Below are 20,601 nucleotides of genomic sequence, written 5' to 3' on the forward strand. Positions count from 1 at the left end.
TTTCTGACCCTTGTGAGCAAATTACATGTCCTATATATCTTCTGATACACACATTTGTTTGGCTTACACTTAGATGTGATTAAGTAACTCTAAGAGCAAGAAATGTTCAATGAAATGGTCAAGTTTTCAATCCATGTGAAGGAATCTATTGCACCCACAATTGTAGTATGATTTTTCGGTCTTTAGAAGTGAAATGGTATATACTGTAAAGTAAAAGAAGTAGATCAAAGCTGGTGGAGATTGTATTAATACAGTTAGTACCTTATGTAAGTAGACATCTGAGCAAAGAAAGAAAATGGAATGAAAAAGTGAAAATAAGACTAGGTTCATCAAACCTGCAGTGAAAGGAAAATACAAAATGAGCAATAGTAGGAGTGAATTAAGGCTGCATGAAATGGTTATTTTCCTAATTGTGGTATTTTCTCTGTGTTGGTATTCAAATAAAGTAACAAGTCCTTATTGATACAGAATAACCAAAGAGACACTTTCTTTCCCATTTTCTCTATAAAAGAATAATCCCACTAGAAATGGATACAGAGAAAACCATTAATTTTTGTGGTTTTTTTAATATAACCCACATTTCTGCTTGTATGCAGGTCTGCTGTTGATCTCATCATTTATTGCTTGATATATTATATCATATTTTCCATGCATTGATCTTGTATCAGGCAACGGAACAGTAGGGGTGACTAGTTGAGGGTTTATATCTTAAGGTTTTACGCTTCTCACTTTAATTGCTGTTGCAAAGAGAATGCAATGAAAGCTGAGGAGTCCAGTTCTACATGATAAATAAAATCACTTAACTCTGAAATAATTAGAGCTCTGAAGATACAAGACAGATAACAATTACATTGTTAGTCTGGCAGTGTGACTTGGATCTAAGAAGAACAACACCTCACACCAGAACAAAGGCCACCATCTCATGCCACACAGCTGAAGGGTAAATTTATTCTACCGCATCCACGCTAAAAGCTGCCTATGCTAAAAACGAGCATCACAATTAGTTTCAACTAACTGAGAATAATAAGTAATACAAGACCTATGAGAGTAGTTCAAAATTAAATGAAGCACAGCACATATGCAAGTGAAAACTTACCAGAGTAGCAAAAAGATGATATAGTATAAAATAAATAGCTACTACTGGTGCCCACATATGTCCTACAGCATTCAGTGTCTGATCCATGACATCCACCCATCCTTCCTGTGTAAGAATCTGAAACATTGACATGAATGCCTGCAAGAAATAGAATTGCAAACATATTAACAAATTATACTAATATGGTTTTATTTACACATTCTTAAAACGGATTTAACAGAGACATTTGTTTTGGTTTGCCTTTTTAAACCTTCAAAAGTGTTTAAATTTAAAGCCAAGTACAAGGCTACTCATGAGCTAAAGGAGAAATAAATAGCTTGATCTTTGACAGAACTGTAATCTTCAATTTGTAATACAGTCCTAGCTTCATTAGCCCATAGAAAGAATCTTTTGGTTTCCTTCATGGCTGAAAAAATAGGATAAATATCCTGAGCATCAGAGATTATTGTTTTAAATATTATATTGTATTAGGATTTTTTGATTTTGCTTTTTCCCCCATGTTTCCTCTCTCTAAATATATCTATAATAAAACATTATAATTAAATGTGACCATAAATTATGTTATCTTACTAGCATAGGAGTATTTGAGGCACTCCACAAATGAGACTAACCAACACAAGGCAAGGTCTCTGTACCTGCTCTTGATTCAGCCAGTCAGACTTTTCCTCTGTATTTTGTAAATAGTATTTTTTGTGGATCTACTCCTGTAACATTTTCCAATTTCTTGAGACCAGGTATATATGTCAAAAATAGAGGAAATAATGGTGATGTTTCAAACAATTTATTTATTTAGCAATAGGAACATATGAAATTGGATAAGCCTAGAATCCAGACACCTTTGAAATGCCAGCTGGGGCCTACAGTGCCAACCAGAATTGAACTCGACATGAGCAATGTGTAGCTGCAAGATGTTCATCCTACACAGACACTGAGGAATGCACACTGCCTAGGAAACAGAAGTTTGAATATGATATCAAAGTGAAATATCTTGACAGTCTCATTTGTCTCAATGAGGCCAAACTATTGCACAAGTTTCTTTTGCTTTTGCCTGACATTGAAAGTACTCTCTTTCCAGACAGCAAGGATCAAAGCTCGTATCTCACTGAAGGTTACGCCTAACAAAAAAGTGTTAGAAACCGAAAACAACAATGCAGCTTACAGCTAACAGGATTCCTAGAATTCAAAATGTTAACACAGTTACAAGGATGTATTAGATCTGTGCTCAGCGTGCCCAGCAGCAGCAGATTAACACATTAATGTGATGGCACAAAGAGAAAAGGATTCTTCTTGTCAAACTCATGAGAAAACAGCATCCAGACAGCCCTTCTCATCAACTTACCACAAGCCAAAACTGGTGCTGGAAAAGCCGAAAACATGTAGCTATACAAACTTATGTGCTTGGGAAATGATTAAATGGTTCTAATTAATTTTTAAAGCTGCTGGCAAAAATAACTGTGTGGGAGATTTCAAGTTTATATTATTACTATAAACCACAGGGAAATACTTTGGGCTCTTTTTCAAGTTTATAATAGAGTTTTTCAAACAAAACAATGATTTCTCTAAGATGTTTCTTCCAAAGCAAACAGAACCGTTAAGGTTATATCCTCACACTTAAGGGAGTTCACTCCAGATTGTGACTTCTCACCTGCAGTAAAAGCAAATTTACTTTAGAGAAGACAGTCCATGTACATGCACACAGCACTTGGTTTTGGCCATACGTGAGATCCCTATGGCTAACAATCATTAATATTTGGTGACAAGAAGCTGGTTCAAACTATCTGAAATAACAAGGGAATGTGGCTTGAGTTGCTACATGCTGTTTCTGTATCATGAAATTAAGTGTATGTCAAGGGCTATCTGTTTAAAATTTGAAAGGAGGGCATGCAGTTACAAAGCATGCTGAAATGGTGTAAAAGGGACGATCTAATCCAGTGCATCTTGTTATGCAGGTACTGCATAAAAACCACTGTCCTTTTGGAGTGCCCATTTTGAGAGGACAATTTCCATGTCTGTATCCAGGGGTTGCCTTGGAGAAAGTTCGCTGGAAGCAGAAAAGAGGTTGACAATGAAGCAGTATCAGAAGACCACTGATAGTGCCTGTCCATTCTTTCACTGACCACAGATAAGAATCCTAGCACTAAAGCTTTTTCTCTTCTGTCGATTTAAATAATACATATTTTAAAGTGCAAAAACTGAATCATGTTGCTTCTAGGTCATATTTGGAGGGAGAACTGAATATTTACTCTGTTACAAAGTTCAAAAACATTTAGCTTCTGAGGTTTTCATATATAATTTGCCTGCTGACACACACAAAAAAGCCTCTCATCAAAGTTCAGCTCGGTTTCTTATTGCTGCTGTGTTCTGTGGCACTCTGAAGCAGACAGAAGACAAACACCCCGCTCAGTTAAGGCCAAGAAGTTTGAGAGTTATTTTTACAGTTGCTTTTCAGAATTAACTCACACTAATCAAACTTTCAGAGATGCTTAAACCTACAAGTCCAATTTACAAGAAGTGAAGCTGAGATGAACATGGACCAGATCAGGGCATCCAAATAAGCAATCATACACTTTGAGAGAGAAGTTAAGCATCACACTTTAACTTCTACACCAGAAACATCCTGACCAAATGTAAAGTCCCAGGCTTTCTTTTGAATGTGTGGATCCTACAGAGTTCAAAGGCTAGATGAACTAGAAACAGCAGAGAAAAATGCTGGCAACTACATTTCTGTAAATTCTTTAGGGTGGTTAAAGTCTTTGGTATATCTTGTATTTGAAGAGGCCAATCACGAGGGCTGAAATTTGCACAGTGCCCTCTGCTTTATGTTTCTACCAGTAATCTTGACCTTAACCAGCACACTGCCAACCTGCAGCCACATCCTCGCTTCAAATGAATGCCCCGTCTCAGCCGCTGTGCAAAATTACAAACTTTTATTATTAATTCTTTTCCTTGTAAAAAAACCAAAAAATTCTCCCCATGCAAGACATGCAGAGAAATAAACATTTGGGATCTTTATCTGGGAAAGGCTTTTTGTAGCCAGCTGAGCATGCATGAAGCAAGCAGAAAATTCAGCCCGCTTTAGATCTGCCAGGGGTGCTTCAGGGTGAATAAGACAAGGAAGCCATCAGTGCTCGGCACTGCTTCTTAGGTCTCAGGTTCCCTTTGTAATGGGGAAGCCAAACCAGGCAGCTGTCATTTGCCTGCCAGCGCCCATTGTACCTGATTGGTGTAGCACTACTTGCTGAAGCATAAGGTGGGCACTACATTAAGCAATACACCCCACTGCTGGCTTTAAAAATACCTGAGGGACTGGATAACTGAACAAGTGCAGAATCACACTTAACTACCACAGCTTACTGCTTTTAAATATATATAGATATTACTTAATTCTTCAAGGTATAAAAATACCTTCAGTATTTTGTTGTGGAGTCCTCATTAATACAATTAATAATAGATTAATGTGGAGAAGATATTCTTTTAATATCAAAAAATCTAATCTTCCATCCAAACCAGCTGTCCATAAAGCATATAGTTTTATAAAATGGCCTTTCAATATAATTTAAGCATTTTATAATGGCATTAAATTCCAGTATAATGCAAGACACAAGTTTTAAGTAAAGAAGGCAGTGCACAATGAATATGTGCTTTGCACCAAGCAATCTTCTTTGGAGCAAGTTATTTTTAACTGAAAGGTGTACCTCCCACTGTTTATTTTAAAATTAATTTGAAATGCAACTAGCTGACAGAATCAACATCTGTGAAGACGAGACTTAGAAATTTATGCAAATGGTGATTTTCTGAATTAATTTGTGTTATAGAAAAGACTGTCAATTTCTTTGAGTATTTATGCCCTATTACTTAATGAGCTGTTTTGATGATGGAAATCAAACTACCTTTTTATTTATAGTGTAAGATTGGCAAAGGTTTGGTAGACTATATGAGCCAAAGTTGCCTGTTCTGACATCTTGTCCAACTGTTACAAGTGGTGCCACACAAATTACTACTCACAGTTATGATGTACTTGTCTTTTAACTGGTGCTTGTCCACAAAATTTTAGGGACCAAATTCCACTTACCTAATTCACAGAAGCAGTCCTACAGTCATAGGGATTGCTTCTGCAAATTAAGTTAATTGGATTTAGGACATTGCTGTAACATCCTTGCAAACTATTCTACCAGCAGAAACATATGTTTTCTTCCTGACACAGTCATGAGCACTCAGTAAAGCCCTGAAAGAAGAGTAGCCATCCTTTAAAAATGTGGCAGTGATACCGAGATTTTAACTGCATCAGAGAATTAAGACTGCATTATTCATCATTTTTTAATGGGTGTTGCTTAGGTTGAACTAATATTTCACATCATGAACTTTTTCCAAGGTCAAGGCTAGGAGCAGACACTTGGTTTTGTGAGAACTGGAAAATTGTTGTTGCCATCAGTTGGGCCTGGCTTTCATCATGTGTTGACCCATTTTAAAGAAGGGCAGCATTCCCAACTTTGTAAATTGAGACAAAGCAGTCAGCACATGGTTGCAAACTCCAAAAGAAACCAGGGCATGGAAGTCAGAGACACTAACAATGTGTTTTGTGAATGTTCTCAGCAGCCATCTTACACCTATGCCTTCTTCAGGGGGCCCAGCCACCCCTGTCCTTCCTCATGGCTCAATATGTGCAGCCCAAGAAGACGAGCAAAAATAAGAGATAACAGATGGCAAACAACAGTAAAGCAAACATATATATTTTTGTACGTAGTATTAGAGAGAAAGCAGTCCATTTGGCAAGCTGTAATGGCCAAAAGAAGGGTGAAATTAGTAGCTATGGCAACAGTGAGCTTGTGCCTATTGATTTTCATCAGGAAACCATGTGAAAACATGCAATTTAGAGGCATTAGCAAGAGGAGGAGGTCTATTTGTTCCAAAACCCATACTGTGCCCTCTTATAAAGCACTTAGTTTCAAAATGATTTTAGGTTTTGTCTGTTTCAGTGTAAAAAGCACTTTAATGTACAAACTCAAAATTTAGCCTCTAGTGTCACCATTATTGTTATAATGCTTGTCCTCTCTGTATTTGTAACTGAAAAAACTCACAGCAACAGTCCTCGCTATTTAAGGTTCACTCTTTTTTGAGGATAAGTTCCTAATAATTTATCTTAGCAAATTCTGGTATTGCAGACCTCATACAATCTCGTATGTGATACGACATGTCTTCAGTCAAGTTTTGAAAATAATTATAATTGTCTTATTGCAAACTGATTCAGTGATCTTTCTTCGGGGAAGAAAATTTGAGAACTTCCAGACTTTGCTAGGAAGATACACTTCTTCAGAGGGATGCCACTATTTCACACCATAAATCACAATTTTAAGTACAAAATTTTCACTGACTTTTAATCTAATAAGAGATGCTTTACTATAACACTACAAAAAGAAACCACGTACTGTAAATTTTACATTCTGAAACAAATACAACAAGGTGAATATGAATATATAAAAAATAATGAGGCACTCATGCTTCTGGCTATCATATGAAAAATATTGAAAACATTTCAATTCCGTATTTCTGAAACACTCTTCTATTATTGCTGACAGCTCTTCTCTTTTCCCAGGACTTAAGTCATAAAATAGAAGACCAGTAAACACATATTCTGTTTGTAAAAACACAGTCTAATTTGTTGGAGAAAATATTTTCTCACTCTTCCGACATGTATTGAGTATTTACATATAGCTGTTAAAACTCCATAAAGCTAGAAGCTGTTATTGAAGCTTAAATGGCAGCAGATAAAAATGCTCAAATAGTCCAAAACTTTAGTAATGTATTGATTTAAATGGAACATTTTTCATTGCAAGAGGATCTTTCTCAGGTACTTATATCAATTTATCCAGTTAAAGTGTGAAGGTGATTGCAATCCTGTTTTATTTTGATCATACTACAATTATTCCTTCAGAACTTTCATTGACATTTTACATAAATAATAAAATAATTCCCAAGCAAAATTCCATGGTCATTTTAAACCTGCATTTTTTTTTCAGAAGTCGTACATGGGAATTGAAAATAGAATATGGAGGTAATGTCACCTGATTTAGAGACCTGACTTAATTAGGAAAGCTTAAATTTTATTTTATTTTTTTTCTTCTTCAGCATTTAATGAGTGATACTGAATATCTAATTCTCGTGGCTGCTTTTCTAAGCATGTTTTCCAAAATAGAAAGCATGGTGTTACATTATTCCCTGTGGGTAGGCATATTTTGTCTCACATTGGATGGCCAGCTTCCCATACATCAAGTTCAGCTTGATAATTACAAATTGTTGTTTAGCCATTTTGTTCGCTAAGTACATGACCCTTGAGGCTGCCTTATTCATTATTCATTGTTATTTAATTGTTCCATCCAATGCACTTTCACTAAAATAGATACATTGGATAACCAAACTGGAATGACAGAAACAAATAAATTGTCACTGGAACCAATCCATGTACACTCAGTCTAATCCACTATTAAAGAAATTGCACTATTTTCATTCAGAATAGTGTTCTTCAATAAATACATTAGCTCCAATTTCCACTGATTTTCAATGTTCTGTTCCGAATTAACATAATGCCCATAAATATCCACTATTTATGCCCAAAAGGCAAACACATTTTTTGTTAATGCAGACAGGTTTTATAACCCTGTGTGAAATAAGCATTCCTGTACAAATCAAGAACAACCACTTTCATAATATGAAAATATAAATCACATGTAGACAGGTTTTTTATAAATTCTTGGGCTAATATTCATGCCTGTAGACATCCTGTAACATGAGAGAGTACAGTTAAGCCATATGTGGTGCTGTGTCATCATCATGGTACATGGGTAAAATTTCTCTGTGCTCCCTTGACAGCAGAAATAGAATACGTATACATTATATACATATTATACATTATCGATACACAAACTGCTTCATGTTTCTCAGATGGAAAGGAAGACTGCTAATATAATTACAAATACGATAGAATCTGTCCTGGTTTGGGCTAGAATTTGGGATAGAATTAATTTTCTTCCTAGTAGCTGGCAGAGTGCTATATTCTGGATTTAAGATGAGAATGGTGTTGATAATACCCTGATGTTTTAGTTGGTGCTGAGCAGTGCTTGCACAGAGTCAGGGTCTTTCCTGCCTTTCACCCCACCAGTGAACAAGCTGAGGGATCACAAGAGGTTGTGAGGGGGAACAGCCAGGACAGGTGATCCCAAATGACCAAAGGGATATCCCATCCCATATGGCAACACAGTCACTATATAAACTAGGGGAAAGCTGGTTGTGGGCTGCAGATTGGAAGCTGGCTGAGCATCAGTCAACATACTGGGCAATGGCACTGCGAACCACTGATTTTTTATGTTCTAATTTTTTTTTTATCATTATTGTCTTCCCTTCCATTTCCATACTACTAAAATTTCTTTATCTCAGCCCAAAAATTTTACTTGTTTTTCCCCAATTCTCTCCTCTGTCCCACTGCAGAGGGAGGACTGAACAAGTGGCTGTGTAATGTTTAGCTCTACTGACCAGGTTAAACCCCAACAGAATTACAGAATCATTAGGATGGAAAGGACCTTTAAGATCGAGTCCAATCATTTACCAAACACTGCCAAGTCTGCCATCAATGGTATGAAAATATCCACAATAAGAAAATAGTGACAAGCAATGAGTAATCAGTGCTTTTTATACTTGCCCTTGGAAAGGTTGTAAATCTATCCAGTTCTTCCACAAAGCAAAACATCTGTAAACTGATTGCTGACATTACGATCAAAAGGCTGGCAGTAAATACTACCAAACTTCCAAGTTTTTTTCCTGGTCCAAATATCTTATACACAAAATCCTCCAAAGCAGGAGAAATCTTTATAAGCCGAACTACTCTAAGAACCTGCAAAGAAAGAGAAAAATGCAACTATACCAAATATTTGATTATCACAATTATTAAAAAAAATCAAAATAGCAGACATTTATGGCTAAAAAGAGACCTGCAGCCTTGTAGACCAATAAATACCGAGTTGCCACCACTTGTAATAGATGACAAGTTGTGTGTTAGGTTAAAACCACAAAACCAGGAACATACAGGAATGGGATGATAGCACAGGCATGGGAAGACCCAAAGTCTCCAAGACTGTAGTCAACTCACCAATCATGAAGAGTCATTTCAGAAATGCAGTTGGGTGAAGCTGGTTTTGGGGTAACAAAGGAACAAAGACATAGACAAAACACACCACAGATTTTAAATATGAATGTAATGTGGAATTAGAGATCAAAGGAGGTTTATAGTGTGTTACCAAACATAAGAATGCCTCCAGGCAGGAGACAAAGCATATCACTCTAGATTTAGCAACTGAGAATCTACTGAAGTGCTAGGTAAATGACTCCAGTTTGATTATCATCACTGTGAAAATTTCATTCTTATACTAAATGGATACGGTCCTGAACAACCTTTGATGAAAGCACAGCTTTGACCAGTGGACTTGATGAGATGAATTTGAAAGGCCACTTCCAACTTAGATTTCTCAGATTTTATGATGTTTGTTATACCACGTTACATATTCACAGAAAGAACTGCCAAGTTTTCCACAGATCATCCTTCTATTTCAGTGACCTGGAGCAAAATTGTTTAGCATTACATACCACGTAACCTAGCAAATTTGGTAATGAACATATTTTGCTATTTCATAGTATATATAACATGGGAAAATTTGGGTCATGTTTCTCAGTATCAAAGAAACTCAGCATCTCACAACAGCATTGTTTGCCCCTGACATATTTGACACCTCTCGGTACTGGCAGCAAAACTTTGATCTTATTGTGGAACTCCTGACCCATTCACTGCTGAATCTACTTTGAAAGAGCTGCTGACAACTCTGACTCTCCTATTTCTGCCTTTGATGTTGACACAGTGACACAAACATCAGTATCAACAAGAGGCAGTGGCAGCAACAATCGTTGCTGAAGACAACAGACCACAGCATATGGGGCAACTGAGATTCTGAAGTTCTGAGGAAGAAAAAGGCTCTCCATTCCAAGGTTACATCTGGATTTCCACAAGAATCATGTGGAAACTGAAAGGTAGGAGTTACAGTGCAATTATTGTCTGACCTTATGGACAAGTCAAATACAATTACTATGTTGTTTTTGGAAAGAAAATAAGTATGATAGAAGTTGTTCATACAATGAGTTTGCTGTGTCCTGTAGCTTGCTAATAATGTACTCTTTTGGATTTCACATGAAGCTCATCTCCCTACCCATTTGTAAGGTATGCAGAATATGCCTGTTATCTCCTCCAAAGGGGAGAGAGAGAGAGAGAATCAACTCAAGAGAACAACTTATTCCAAACATATCAAAGCCCTTACATGAGATGGAATAAGCATTCACTCTCTTCAGGGGCAAACAAGGGTCCTAGATGGTTACACTAGACAGCTTAACTTTCACATTAGCACAAGGGGAGATAAAGTCCTTTCTTTCATATTGGTATCATGACTACATTGCATATAATCTGAGTACAAGAAACTGGCTACCAAGGCAGACAGTGAGATGAGTGAGATTTCCAAGTACTATTAAAATGTAAACACGGCGCCTTCTTACTTATAAGATTTACTCATCTTGTAAATGTTAGCTCTGTTCCCATCAATACTACTTTCAACACAGAACCCAGTGGGGAGAAGATTTCATGCTAGTTGGTATTCCGAGTGGTGTTTTAAATAAACTCAATTATCTGCCTTACTTTTTTCCCCTTTCTTTGGGGAACTTTAATTGACCTTTAAGCAACACACTAATCTTATTGATACTACTTGGTTTCTTCATTTATTTTCATTAGGTAACAAATTGAATCTAGCAAAAAACATTCTAATGAATTTATGCATTTTGTGTAATTGGATTGCAAATTGTATTATATTTAGGAGCTGTAGAAAATTCACTATTTGGATTAAATATAAAAATACATTAAAAACAAATCAAAATGAATAATATGAAAGAGGAACCACAGCTTTCTTACAAATAACAGCTGTATCTCCTGCAAGGGATGATAGTTATTCAGGAAATGACTCAGCAGCATTTTCCCCAAACACAAACACAATATCATCTCTTCAGTCCAGTGTAGGTTAAATTCTGTTTAAACCTCTCCCTTTGAAGTTGTTTCCTTACAGATCTCTGTAACAATATGCATAATCTGTCATTTCTCCACTAATTTTATGTCCTAGAGATACAGCTATGTAACAGTCCTTTGCTGTAATCTTTCATAGAAGGCTTTGCAAAGTGTCTTGAATGAATGCACAGTGAATGCAGGGAAGATAGGTGGGAGGGTGGACAGTAGCCAATGTAGTAAAGACTGAGTGATGTGTTGGCAAAAGGTAATGATATAGACCAATGAATAATGCAAACTGAAATGTATGCAAGGAGGACTAGACAAGCCAAACAATAATTCTTGCTTGCTATCCTGGAATGTGTCAAGAAGGACTTCTGTTTTTAGTAATCTGTTTTGCTGGCTGACAAGGAACACATTTACCCTGTCATCATGAATACCTAAACGTCTGGAAATCTGCCTAGCATTAAGATGTATTCATGTGAAAAAGACTTTTTGACCTTGGTTGATTTGAAAATGTGTTATCTAGCTTGCCCAGAACTTAACTGTGGAGGAATATGGTGTGTATCTTACATGCTGACATCAAAGGTATTCTACAATCTTCCAGTCATTCGCCTCCTAGGGGATTTGGATTGCAAAATATACCCCAAATATTTCAGTGTAGCAGGTGTTTCTGCTTGTAACATGTATGTCTTTCATATATTTTGGAAAAGAAAAAAAAAATCACATCTTGAAATTTTCTGTCATAAAAGCTAGCACTGTATAATTAAAAAAACCACCACCACTGCTCTACTGAACTAATTAAATCCATTAAAAAGAAAATACTTTTTATTTTATTATAATCATCTGCCCACATTTTAATTATACTTTCAATCCTATGAGTTAGTGATGACATCATCCATTTAGTCCAACACTGATAGTTTCTGCTGAAAATTCTTATGAAGAAACCACCAGTCATGAGTGGACTATGTCCTAATTAATACAAACTAATTATTAACTAAGCTACTGACTGCCTTAACTGAGAGCTCCCAGCTATGCTTCCTGTGTGCTTTTGATGCAAGAGTGCAATTGCATACTCCTGACAGATCATCCTTCCTTGCACTTTGGATGTATCATGCTGTATTGAGTAACAACATTCTACATATTTGGACAGAAAAATCAAAGCTATAATGACTTAGAAGTCTTCAAATGATATCAGGTGAAAACAAAACATATTTTTTCATCCTGAAAGCTTTCTTGAGAAGGTTTGCAGAACCATTTAGAGAAAATACAGGATGACATTTGCAGAAATCTGAGAAGTCCATTATGTTTCAAGGCGCACTTGGGGAGATTGCTTCTCCCATGCTGTACTCATGTTTAAAATAAGTGTCGCTATAATTAATCACATTTATTGACAGAATTCTGTCTGAGTTATTATTTTCCCTTATTGAGTATTACTTATTCACCATGCCAATCCATTGCTGAATAATGGGTAGATTTGAGTCCTTTAATATATATATTCTTTACAAAACCCTTTCTTTCACACTGTGGAACATAACACATAATGAATCCTAGTGCTTTCTCCCAAAATTGGATCAACCCTAAGCACTGGAAGGAGGGTGAATGGGGAATTGGTTGGGCTGGTTGACAAGAAAAATCACAAGTCAGAATTAATCAGTCTTTTTTTGTCTCTCTTTCCTGCTCTTCTCCCAAGTGAAAATGCCGGAAGAGCCTCCATAAACACATTTTCCCTCTAGATAAGGAATGGCTAGAGAGCTATAAAACCCAGGTCTAGAATGATTCTGGAAAAATTAGCTCAGAAGATCCACAATAACTTAGCTTAGCATGTGACTGCCACAGAGATTAAGATTTGGAGAAGCAAAAGCAAGTGAATTGAGGCCTCAGGGAGAGCATCCAGAAAAGTAGTGGGTACAGGAAGGTGATGTTGTAAACAGCTGTGTAAAAGGTCAAGGCTCAGTGAAGAGCAATGAAAAAACAAAACAGAACTTACCGAACAGTGCAGCTCAGATAAGACATGGGAGTTACTGATAACAGAAAGAACTTCTCAGCAAAGTTAGAAAGAATCATATTTTTGTAAATCCATCCAATAAAAATAGTTACAAACAGAGATTTATTATTTTATTCTCAAAATAAGTCAATACTGTGAGAAAATTGAAATTTGTGTGAAATGTGGATGGGTAATATTTTAATTTGCTATATAGAGTAAAAAGTAAAAGTAACTGATCATACCTGAAAATATGTAAATTGAGAGTGATAGAGGTCTGGATAAATATGGAGAGTGGTTCCAATTACAAGCAGCAACTCAAACTTGTGAAGAGATGAGCTGATGTATCCAGTGAAACCCAAACACCAGATCTTCAAAAGAGCTTCTAAATCAAACAGAACCGTAAAAGCAACCTAGATGGATATATAAAACAAGAAAGATTTATTCAAAACACTGAGTTAAGTTATAAGGTTCTATGTCATTATGTCTATCAGGGCTTTGTATGGCAAAAATAAAGATCATCATAATATTTAACAAAACCAACCATATTCTAAACAGAATAAACAATAATAGATTTCACTTAATAAAATTTTCTAGACTCAACACAGACAGGCAGATTTCATGATTTGGAAAGCATGAAGCAATAAATCCATCCAGATGATCTTTCACTTTAAATACATATATAAGAAAGAAAATATGATGACTTCTGACTTTTTAAAAATATGAAGCAACACATATGAGACTTCTGAAGAATTTTAAGAGATCTAAGAAAGACACCTAAGTTTGAAAATTGCTACTTCAATTTTTTAAAACACCCATATTAATACAACAACCCAAACAGGTAGAAAAGAGGTAACGGTTTTTAAGCATCTAAAACAAATTTTAAAAAGGAGAGGAAATTCAAAGTTCACTCCAGAACTGGTTAATTTTCACAATGATGTTAAAGAACTTGCACACGGTGGGAAGTTACAAGGGAAGAAATCTACTTGTAGGGAATAGATTTATGATTCTTCCAGAGGCCTTTCTTGAAATATTTGCACAGTAAAATGAATAATGTTCAGTTTGAAAAAAAGCATAGGTGTACATCTTCAAGATTTACTTTCTCTTACTTCTCTGTCTACAAAAATTCCTTCTGGCTAGGCACACTTCCTCATGTGCTTCTTATTTTACCACTGTACACACTCGGAGAAGCTCTCTTCCACACTTTCCAATAGCCAGGATATGCAATGGATATGCTTTTCTGCGACACAGAATGTTCCTCTCTGACCCTTTACACACACTGAGGATTAAAAGAGACCCTGAAGGTCACATCTAAATACAACTAATACTTTCAAAGGGCAGTAAACATTCTTCAATTAAAGAAAATGCAGCTTAAATCTCCTTTGAGGACAAGAATTATTAGTCTGTTAAGATGGAGAGACTAATTGACTGTGGGTTATGAGGTCTACTGAATTTGGCAGGGGATAAAAAAGTTAAAGACTAAGATTTTAATCCTGACTCTGACAATGAAAATCTCTGGGATGCTGCCTTAAGTATTTAAGTTATTTAAAATTAGAACTCTACAGTACATAAAGAATATATTTATCAACACGAAGGAGGGAGGCTGTGAGATAGCTAAATAAAATTTTACGTATTTTATGTGTACAGGACTGTCACAAGCAGTAGTGGAGATGGAAATTAAACACTGCAGTTTATGCCATTAGTTTATTCCCCTAGTCCACAGAGCTATTTTTACAAGCAGTGCTACCAGCTATACTACGTGGCTTCCTCAAGGCATGTAAAAGAGTTATCAGGCTTTAAATGTCTGCAGAATTATTAAATCAAGGCAAAAGGCTTCACAGCACTCAAAAAATCTCTTCAGGAGATTTTCATTTTCCTAGGAAAGAAAGACTACTAAGAAATATTTGTGTGCTTCCAGTCAGTGTCGGGACACATTTACGCCCTTATCCTCGAATGGATCTAGCCAGTTTTTCAGCCTGTGTTCTGGGACGTCAAAGAGCTCTAGGAGAACAATGAGCCAGGTTTGAAGAGACTACTCCTTTACATGAAGATCTCTAAGACACATGGAAAATGTTTTAGCAAAAAATCTTAAAAGTAAAGCTCACTTTTAATGACACACAATAACTGTGTCCAAAAAGAAGGGCATTGAATTAGGCAAAATGGAACAGTGGTTAGAAAGCAGCTGGGATTCAACTCAGAGCAGGTGGAATAACAATGACATTTAAACATACACATATACACTTCAGAGCACATAGGCTTCCTATTAGAAGAACAAGACTAACAAATATGATGTTAAGTGTATTTTAATTTATTCTAAAAATGTGTGGGCAGGATCATTTGCATTTCACATACTTGTCAAATGAATTCAAACCACTGGCACTTAAAAATGTATCAAATGGTTTGCATAACATCTGATTACATTTATACACCTGTCTTCCTGCTGACAGAGCTCGTATTTTTTTTTTCCCTTCCTTGTAATTAATTACAGGAGAAGATTCAGAATATCTGACTAGAACTTTTTGTTAGGTATGAAACGCAATACAATTTTATAGTTTTGTGAGGTTTTTTAAAATCTGGAATAATTCCTTCCATTGCTGTAGAGACAAGGCAAAAGCAAACTCTTCCTGCTGACAGCTTGTATTTTTTTCCCCTTCCTTGTAATTAATTACAGGAGAAGATTCAGAATATCTGACTAGAACTTTTTGTTAGGCAATACAATTTTATAATTTTGTGAGGTTTTCTAAAATCTGGAATAATTCCTTCCATTGCTGTAGAGACGAGGCAAAAGCAAACTCACATAAGAAGCCAGAGCAGGAAAAGCAGGTGTAACACATAAGCAGTCGCCAAGCAGCCACCCTCCGCTATGTTGCTAATTCTGCTTTGGGGAGGCCAAAGAGGAGCTAACAGAAATGGACCATTGCCCTGAGTCGTGTCCCTTTTGGTCACCTGGAAGCTTTATGGTATTAATCCCACCTTCATCAAAATGGCCCTTTGCTAGTAGCCACTCAACACTTTTTTTTGGTAGAGGCACAGCAACCAACAGTGACAGACTAATTGTTTTCTTCTTTGTAACTGTGTCTTACTTGAAAGGTTATCAAGCTGTCAGGAAAAGATAAGAATTCTCCAAGAGGGATCATTGGGATTAAGGACACAGAGCTCCAGTAGTTCCCTCACTACCTGATTTGACACAGCATTCAATCCTTCCTTCATCCAGGACGGGGCAAAGGCTACCCAAAGGCAGCAGCGCAAGGGGACAGGTTACAAAAGGAATCTAGAAGAAACTATATTGGAGTACTTGGTTTTGAACTCTGGTATTCAGACAGTCTTTGTAGGAATTTGTAGGAATGCAAGTCAAATAAGACAGCTAGTCTGTTACATGTTATAAGGGAAGGTCCATATAAAAACAAACATCCATCACTATTTTGTCTAGGTATTGAATACTTAAAAGTCAGCATCCTCATTAAAAATTACCAAAGTGTGTTTGAGGCTCTGTTCTTTCCAGCATACTGCACTGGGATTTTGAGTCATCAAAATTCTGTTAACATTCTGGTTTTGCTTAATTTGCAGGACTGATGCATAAAAGTTGAAATGCCTGTCAGAACCTCTGATTTACTACTGGATATACAAAATTATGCAAACAATGGGATCTGGCTATAGATTAATTTATTTTATCTTCTTGTTTAACCTTTGCCTTCTTGAGTTCGTCTTTTCTTTCCAACAATGAAAACAAATTTCTTTTCTTGGTATGGAGAGTCTCAGTAATTTCATTTAAATTTGCCCACTGAGTTTAAGCGGGTGTACTTCTACAATTCTAGGTCACTACAATGTGTGATATATAGAATGGACCAAGTGAGATATTTTATTAGACATGTCTTCTAAAGCCAGCAGCTTCTAAGATACTTCTTAGAACATGTATCAGAAAGTCAGATACGCTTGCTGTAGCTTATCTGGCCATTTCCTTTAGCACAGTGAATCCTCGCCACCGTGGGCTGCTCAAGTCAGCTCCCACTGAAGGGAAAGCTTTCTGTAGCTTACTCTAAAGGAAAAGACAGCGAAACAGCAGTGCATCCTGCTCCAAATAGTTTTCTTCACCAAGCAAAAAAAAATGTGGAATAACCTGCACTGTTTGAGTATTCAGCTTCTTCAAAAGTCTTAAAAATATTTCCTTTGTACACCCTTTGTGCTACAAAGAACAAGTTTCACAACAACCAAATAGAAAATGACACCAGCCTATTGATTTTCCTCTCTCTCAGGATTTTTTCATTCTTCTGCTCTTCTGATACTTTGTTCCTCCTTCTATAACATGTTAGGGTTTTGTTAGTTTGATTTTTATAGTGCCTCTAGTAAAAGCATCACAGGATTTAAAAAAAAAAAAAAAAAAAAAAAAAAAAAAAAAAATCCACCTTTCTCTATCCCAGAATACTTTACCTCATTTACTTGGAAATGTAAAAAGGTAAACAAAAGAGTTTTCTGACAACCTCTCCACTAAGAAATCACTTATCGAAGCTATTCAGAAAGAAAAATGTATTGTTAAAGAAAACTGGACATTGCTTATAGGACAGATTTATAATACACTAGTCTACATTATATACTCACCTTGAATAAACCCTGGTAAGTATTTCTAATTGAAAAAAAACCCCAAAACCCTGAAAACCTTATACTTGAGATAAACGTTGAAGAGATTGTTTCTAGCACTGATTAATAAAAGCATAATTATACTATCTATTCAGAGCCAAAATAGAAATAGGACATGCAATGTTTCCTATTTTGAATATAAATAGAATTAATGCTATTTTGTTAAGAATCCAGGCTCCACTTGCTGTTTCCTGGGCACAAAGCAAAAATGACTGCTGTGAAGAGTTCATGGCCTTTAATGCTGACTTATTTCTTTCCAGCCAAGGATATTGTACAGGATTTGCCTGTGACAGAGTTAATTTTCTCCATCATAGTTTGTATGATGCTATTTTGGATTTGTGCTGCCACCAGTGTTGGTAACACAGGGATGTTTCAGCTATTGCTTAGAAGTGCCTGCAAAACGTCAAGGCTTTTTCTGCCTCCCACCCCACCAGGGAGCAGGCTGGGGGTGCACAAGGACTGGGGAGAGGAAACAGCTGGGATAGATGATCCCAACTGAACACAAGGATATCCTATGCCAGAGAGCATTGTGCCCAGCATATAAGGGTAGAGAAAGCAGAAGGAAGGGGGGGATATTTAAAGTGATGCTGTTTGTCTTCCCAAGTTACTGTTACAGCTGATGCAGCCTGGCTTTCCTGGAGAGGGTTTCCCTGTCCATGGGAAGTGGCGAATGAATCCCTTGCTTTGCTTTGCCTTGCTTTGCTTTGCTTGTGTGCATGGCATTTGTTTTTACTTATTAAACCACTTTTATCTCAATCCATGGGCTGACTCACTTTTATTCTGACCTGCTGGTGGGAATTAAACCATGATGGAGATTAAAATGAGTTAGTTTCCCTGTCCTCAATTCTACTCTAAGATATGTGGAGCATTTTAAAAGACAACCCAGCATTTGCTGGTTTTATTCCAATGTCTTATTTTCAGGATAATAATTTTCATGTTCATGTTTTTCAAATAGTGTTAGAACTTGAGATAAAATAAAGACAACACATTTCACAATGATTCTTGTAATAGTTGTCCACAACAATATTGACTTAATATTCATACAAACTACAGCAATCCCCAGCAGCATGAGAGACAACAAAGAATGATGTAGCACTGCTGGCTTTATATTCTGCACTTTTTAAAAGGTTTGGAGTCTGGTGCTGTTTTTAATAGGTTTTTTTTTTGCTCTCATTTCTGTCCCAGAACTGGTGAACTCTCATCTTCATATGATTTTAAGAGATCAGGTACAAATTCTAAAACTAGGATAAAAAATATGTATCAACTCAACCTTCCTTTTAAAAGGGGGATTCATGTACTGTTTTAAGTTGGGCACATGAGTCTGAATATCAAATATATTTAGACATAGAAAGCAGAGAAAAAGCCAGGAACACTCTGATATCATTCATTCTAGTCTTAGAATGACTCCTCTGGCTCCAAAGGATTGTGTAACTATTGAAGCCAGAGAAACTGCAGTAAGCATAATGTAGAAATGTGCACTATCCAGGCATGGTTCTAGGATCTCTAGTGCATGCTTTACAGTAAGATCCTTGACCAGCTAGGGATTCAAGCAGGTTCCCTGTCAGACTGTCACTTGTACCTCCAATTCACTAGTTCAGGAGCACAGACTTCCCCTTTACAAAATTCATGACTGGATAAATCTTTTGTTTTGTAGTGTGCTCTGGCGATTGCTGAAGCCAGACTATTTGTAATATTATTTTGGTTATGCTTAAGGACCTTCTGGCAGCTAGGTATATATATCAAATAAAGATTATTTAGGAAAAATTTCTATATTATATTTTTTAAATACACTGATTTGTCACATTTTTAAATTTAAATTCTTCTGAATATTACACTCCTGCTAGAGAAAGATAGCAACTCAGCAGCCATGCATTGCCTGCAGATGTTATACTTAAGCCTCAGATCACTACCACTAACATTTGGTTTGAGGAAATTACCTTTCAAAAGGCTGTAAGATAGAGCTGTCAGCCATTGTCGAACAGAGAAAGTTGAACAAGTTAGCAAAGTATTCTTGGAATGCTTCAGGGAATAAAAAAATTACACACTAAAATGTTCTTGACAGTCACATTTTTTACTTTAGCTTATCTTGAAAATTACCCAGATGGTCATTTCAGCATACTCACCTCAGCAAGGTAAAATTCATCATATTGTCTCTTGAAATGTTCTCCTTTATAGTAGTTGCTAGCAGCAACAATCACATCGACAGCAACCATGCTTAGTATGAACATATGAAACACGGACGATCTCATCATTTTCTACAAAAGAAAAAGTAAATTTTATCATCAAAAGGAGTCAAACCATGTGCATTTTAAAGGTCTATTATATTGTCAAAACATAATCAGCTATAATAATATGTTATTCTAAAGCTTCTTTATATGATTCTAATTTATGACTCTTTAAAATATGTTTTAATATGTTGTTTCAACTGGTTTACCACGTGCAAGTTTTGAGATTTTTTTTTGTACTTTTTAGTTTTATTTGCCAATTGACTTCTTACTGAAGGTTTATAATTTAATTATATATCCATTACTTTAATACGTTTTAAAGTATAAAGAGCACATCTATCTAGTCATTTGGCCTTGTTTAATACTCCTGCATTATGATTTATTCATGCAAATCTTGATGACTTATGGTTCAGGAAAAAAGTTACACCAATTCTATCTTGTGCACTGCTTTAGCTCAAGAAACATGTTTTATGGAATTCATATGATGTCAAAATATTGCCTAAATGAATAAAACCCATCTACATATAGTAGATATACACATCTAGGCCTATGAGCTCTGAAGTACTCACAGATAATT

At 36.1% G+C, this 20,601-nt stretch overlaps 1 protein-coding gene across 9 annotated transcripts in view; it reads right to left on the minus strand.

Annotated features, from left to right (window-relative positions):
* NALCN (sodium leak channel, non-selective) overlaps nucleotides 1-20,601 on the minus strand; it is a 236,712-nt gene that overhangs the window by 94,461 nt on the left and 121,650 nt on the right. For all 9 annotated transcript variants that reach the window (XM_040055952.2, XM_040055951.2, XM_040055949.2 and 6 more), the window contains 4 exons: nucleotides 19,923-20,054; nucleotides 13,410-13,577; nucleotides 8,790-8,981; nucleotides 1,097-1,234 (listed from right to left, as the gene is read on the minus strand). In XM_040055952.2, the coding sequence (XP_039911886.1) occupies nucleotides 1,097-1,234; nucleotides 8,790-8,981; nucleotides 13,410-13,577; nucleotides 19,923-20,054 (630 nt within the window). The remainder of the gene's footprint in view (nucleotides 1-1,096; nucleotides 1,235-8,789; nucleotides 8,982-13,409; nucleotides 13,578-19,922; nucleotides 20,055-20,601) is intronic.

This window comes from Hirundo rustica, chromosome 2, assembly GCF_015227805.2.
Source record: "Hirundo rustica isolate bHirRus1 chromosome 2, bHirRus1.pri.v3, whole genome shotgun sequence".
NCBI lineage: Eukaryota > Metazoa > Chordata > Aves > Passeriformes > Hirundinidae > Hirundo > Hirundo rustica.